The sequence below is a fragment of the Austrofundulus limnaeus genome, unplaced genomic scaffold, assembly GCF_001266775.1.
Source record: "Austrofundulus limnaeus strain Quisiro unplaced genomic scaffold, Austrofundulus_limnaeus-1.0 Scaffold488, whole genome shotgun sequence".
In the NCBI taxonomy this organism is placed as follows: Eukaryota; Metazoa; Chordata; class Actinopteri; order Cyprinodontiformes; family Rivulidae; genus Austrofundulus; species Austrofundulus limnaeus.
Genome location: NW_013952890.1, coordinates 205,263 through 209,929, shown reverse-complemented (window position 1 = coordinate 209,929; position 4,667 = coordinate 205,263). Strand labels below are relative to the sequence as shown.

The 4,667-nt window shown below is 38.6% G+C and overlaps 1 protein-coding gene across 1 annotated transcript in view; it reads left to right on the top strand.

Annotated features, from left to right (window-relative positions):
• Positions 1–4,667, top strand: part of xrcc1 (X-ray repair complementing defective repair in Chinese hamster cells 1) — a gene marked incomplete in the record, with an annotated part of 33,616 nt that overhangs the window by 12,791 nt on the left and 16,158 nt on the right. The window contains 1 exon segment of the mRNA XM_014025620.1: positions 229–345. Within this exon segment, the coding sequence (XP_013881074.1) occupies positions 229–345 (117 nt within the window).

Genomic DNA, 4,667 nt, shown 5'->3' with positions numbered 1-4,667 from the left:
ACCTAATTCTTGCTTAAAATGTTTATTTTTTAAAATAATTATCCTACTTATTTAATCTGTTATAAATTGTCCATTGAAGCAGATTATAGTATTGTGTAACAGTTAGCACTCTCTAATTTGTTTGATTGCTTCCCTACATTCAGCTGTTTCCCTCGTCAGCTTCCCTATAGAGATGTAATCATGTGTTTCTTTTTGTGTTTGTCCACATCTGTTTCTGTTAATCTCCAGCTGTGCCTTCGCCAACACTCCCAAGTACAGTCAGGTGAAATCAGTAGGTGGCATCATTGTGCGGAAGGAGTGGGTGATGGAGTGCCATAAGAGGAAACAGAAGATTTCCTATAAACGGTAAGAAAGCAGTGCAAAGTCATGACGTATCTCAAATTTGTACTTAGATTGAAGTTAAACCAAAACTATTCCAGTCCTCTGGAGACGCTTCAGCTTGGCCACATGAACAGCTGGTTGGAACTGGATGTCATTAAAAAAACACCTCTAAGCAGTTTTAGCACAGAACATGTGCGTACAGTACGACTCCATGTATGATTAATACGCTCTTTTAAGCTATGTCTGTTTCTCTGTGTCGCACAATCTGTGCTCAGCACTCACTCTGATTGAAGCATCCAAAAATACTCCCACCACAGCAGGGTTGCCCACTTGCTACAGAGAGCATTGTAACCTTGAGCAGACGATCCCCCGCTGTCATCACAAATTCAGCCCACTGAGCTCTCGTAGCTTTTTAATTATATGCCTCATTACAAGGGAGGGGTTGCAACATCAAGGTCTTGGGTTATCATTTCAGACAAATCTCTGCCTACTGAGCAATGTACTKAAAGCTCATGTGAGACATTGGCAGGCCCAAATGAATTGGGGGTGGTGCTTTGTGTGTCATTAGGTATTCCTATCCTATTTTTCTTGCTACCTTCCATTGTTTCCCATAGGTTGGACTTAAACATAAATAAATAAAAATCGAGATACCAAAATGAAAAGGAAAGGGATGATTGTTTTTTAAAGCAGATTTTGAAACATTTAAAGTTTTTCTTTTTCATCAGTCAGTTAACAGCTCACAGTTGCTGCCCATAAATAATTTGAAGCCGCACAGAATTCATTAAAACTGCTCCATCGTGTTTCAGTCTTATTTTACTGATAACTTCAGTTCTTTAACCCTCTGAGACAGAATTATTGAGTAACTTAAGTACTAAGTTATAGAATGAAATAATGGGAGAGTTTGCATTTTTACTGGTAATGAAGCCCCTTGCTACCTAATTTTCTCTCTTCCTTTTTTCTTTGGGTAAGAACAAAGGCATGAGAACACTGACAGTTCATCACTAGGAGATTAGGTGACTGTGACGTTTTCTAAAAGGCCATTTCAACTAAACCATGTTTAAGTTTACTGATTGAATCTATACATCTTATTTGTTTGCATAGATTTAAAGTGAATATCTCCTTTCCCTAAACGCTTCAAGCTGAGCCTAAGATGCTTCCAGACCATCTTGTGATTAAAAGGCAGAGGCAGCATTTAGGGAGTTGAAGGCAGCCTCTAAGCTGCCAAGCATAGACATGGCGGAGGAAACGATGGTCATGGGAAGGATAAGCAGGCTTTGTAGCTTGCTGGTGGGAAATACAAAAAATAGAAATGATTGATGCTCATTGCAGTCAGCTGTGGCAGCAAGATTTTGAATGAAAGCATGTCGTATCAGCTTCTTACCCCCATTGAAATGAATACGTAAAAGGCTCGTTGACTGTGTCGGTCCGCTCCTGTGAGGAGGCTGTGCGTCCGCCATATTGGAGGTGGCACCGCTGCGCTGTAAACTACTACAAATGAATGGACTTTGTTTCATAAAGCACATTTTAACAGAGATTTACATTAATACGGCACCATCATTTATTCAAACACACACACACAATTTGAGAAAAACAGGTATCAAAAACAATGTATTAAAACTTCTTACAGGACTACAAAATACAACTTTATTGATCCCACACAAAATTAATTTATGTTTCATAAGCTGTAAAGGTAAAGTAGTGTAAAAATCAATTTATGTTACACTTTGTGTTATTACATGAATTGTAATGAATGAATTTAGGAAACCTATACAGAATAAAAAAGGCTAAACACACAGCAACAACAGTCTAACAAAAGGTTTGACTGAGTTAATTTATTTATTCGTTATTTTATCTTCTGAATAAGAGATAMAGTTGGTAATAAGAACTTTCTTACAATCTTAAACTTTTGACAGTTTCATTCTGACCAGATATACTAACCCAGTTGTTAAATTATTAATATAATAATAACAACAATAATAATAATAATACTTTACTAACCCCCAAAAGGAAATTACATTTTCCAGTACAGCCATCCATTATTATGAGAATTCCTACAAAAAAAATCTTGTGTTTGCATTAAAATGAGGAATGTTATGAAGTTAACTGTTTAAGTTAGCTCACGTTATCGGTACGAGTAATACACTGCTGTTTGATGGAGCTGCTCACAACAGATCTTGATACAGGTCGTGACTCTGTTATGAAAACATTATGACTTAATCCTCATGTTACTATGACTTTTATTCTAGTAAAACCTTATATATATATATATATATATATACCTGGAGAAAACCCACGCAAGCACGCGGAGAACATGCAGACTCCACACAAAAAGACCCCAGGTTCGAACCAGCGATCAAACCCAGCATCTTCTTGCCGTGATCCGTCATTGCTAACCAACGAGCTGCCGTGCTGCTAACAGTTAAACTTGTTAGCCTGGAAATTTTCTTACCAAGTACAATTGTCTTCAATTGGCAGATTATTTCACTTAATTTGAGTCTGAGTCTTCTCAAATCTTTTTGAAAAGTGTGCCCATCCTGATGCAACCTGGACTCAAACCTGCAGTCTTAGGAATGCGAGACATTAGCAGCGCTTGGTGCAGCGATGGTCGCGTCAATAAATAAATTATACACACTTTTGTCGAACACGGCCAGCTGTAGTGGTGATTAAAAAAAACAACTAGATGCAGCTTAAAGAGGGACTCGWCTTTGAGGCCACACCCTGGAATTTGTTTGTGAACAATGCTAATGTCTCTTTTGTGATTTTGTGTTAGTTTACAGGTAAGTGCTGTAAAAACAGTGACCCCTGTTGGCCAAAATTTAAAATGACAAAGAATATCCAGTCTGTTCTTCACATTTTGATTGTCACGTTTGGCTCTATGTGGCCCTGCRATGAACTTGTGACCCCTCTCATGAAGTGGCTGTTAGGCACCAGCACTCCCTGTGACCTGGAAAGGTGACGCAGATACAGAGAAATGAGTTTCWCGRCTGACGTTTATCAGTCAGGTTTGARCACTTGAATAGTTTGTGACACTTCATTTACGCTGGAATACTCCTCTCAGTTAAGAGAGATTGAGACCATTACCTTTTATCAATGTCTGCTCGGCAAACATTTTTGTGATTAWTTAAAGCTTTGGTTTCATCTTGTCTGATGTGAGACAGTGAGAAACTCAACATTTGAGTGTGTGCCATGTGTTCAGAGGCTGCAGTATCTTGTTGCAATGAACCCTGGTTTGAGTCCAGCATCGTTTCATGTCTTTATTAATTTTCCTGTCAGCTGCTAAAATCAGGGTATTTTCAAAAAGTTAGAACTCWAAAGTTAAAGATGTCAACTTTGTAKTGTCKATTTTGGCTTCTTAATYAATCTTAATTAATYAAAGCAAATTTGARCTGTTTAATCATTTCATAGCACAATGAATAAGAGGTGCATCATCAGAAAAGTCACAAACATGCAACAAAGGTAGTGTTTTTGGGCCATAATTACCAATTTAGGTAAACTTAATTCAATATTATGATTATCCAGTTTCAACTTAATGGGGATGGGAAAAAAAGTCCCAGATTTGTTCTGCCTCTGCATTCAGAGAAGCAACTTGATAAGCATCTTTTTTTGACAGAATGTTCTGAAAGTACTACAAAGAGAGGGAAATCTATTACGGTAAAATAAAAACTGCTGAAGGTCAGTGGCACACAGCCCCAAAAGTGAATTGCAATGAGAAGTTTGCTGGATCCTGTGTCGTCATTCTCCCCATCATTCGCTCTTCTCTGACAATTTCCAATTGTGCCGAAGAGATCTGGGCCTGGTCCACCCCTCCTCTTTTTTTTTTGTGAGAATAATCCATTCCCCTGCCTCGCACCGTTATTGTGCCATGTGTGGAGTGTGCAGCTTTGATGATGTATTCTTTATTTAAAAGCTGCATCTGCTATGGGTAATTAAAAGAGCCACTTACTTTGATGATGACAAGTACCCTAATAAACCTGTGCTCTCACTCTCACACTGCTGTCGCTGAGCATCTGGAGGTAAAACTCACAGCGTCGCTCCTGACATGCACACAGGCCGTGGAGTGTACGTATTAATGAGATTGTGATTACAGTTAAGAACCCCAGCAATTTCTTTCTACATCGTCATTATCCAATCAGCGAGGATCCGGACAGGCAGGAATCGGGGAGAGCAGAAAACACTCCGGGAGCTTTGAAACATCCATTCACAATAGAGCTAAATAAGTAAACACTTTTCTCATTAGGACAGTACTGTGCTGCAGCATTTGAAGAGGACTTGGAAAACATCAGCTCAGTGTAATCTGCATCTCATAAAACTCTCTGCAATGCATATATACAGTATGTATATATATA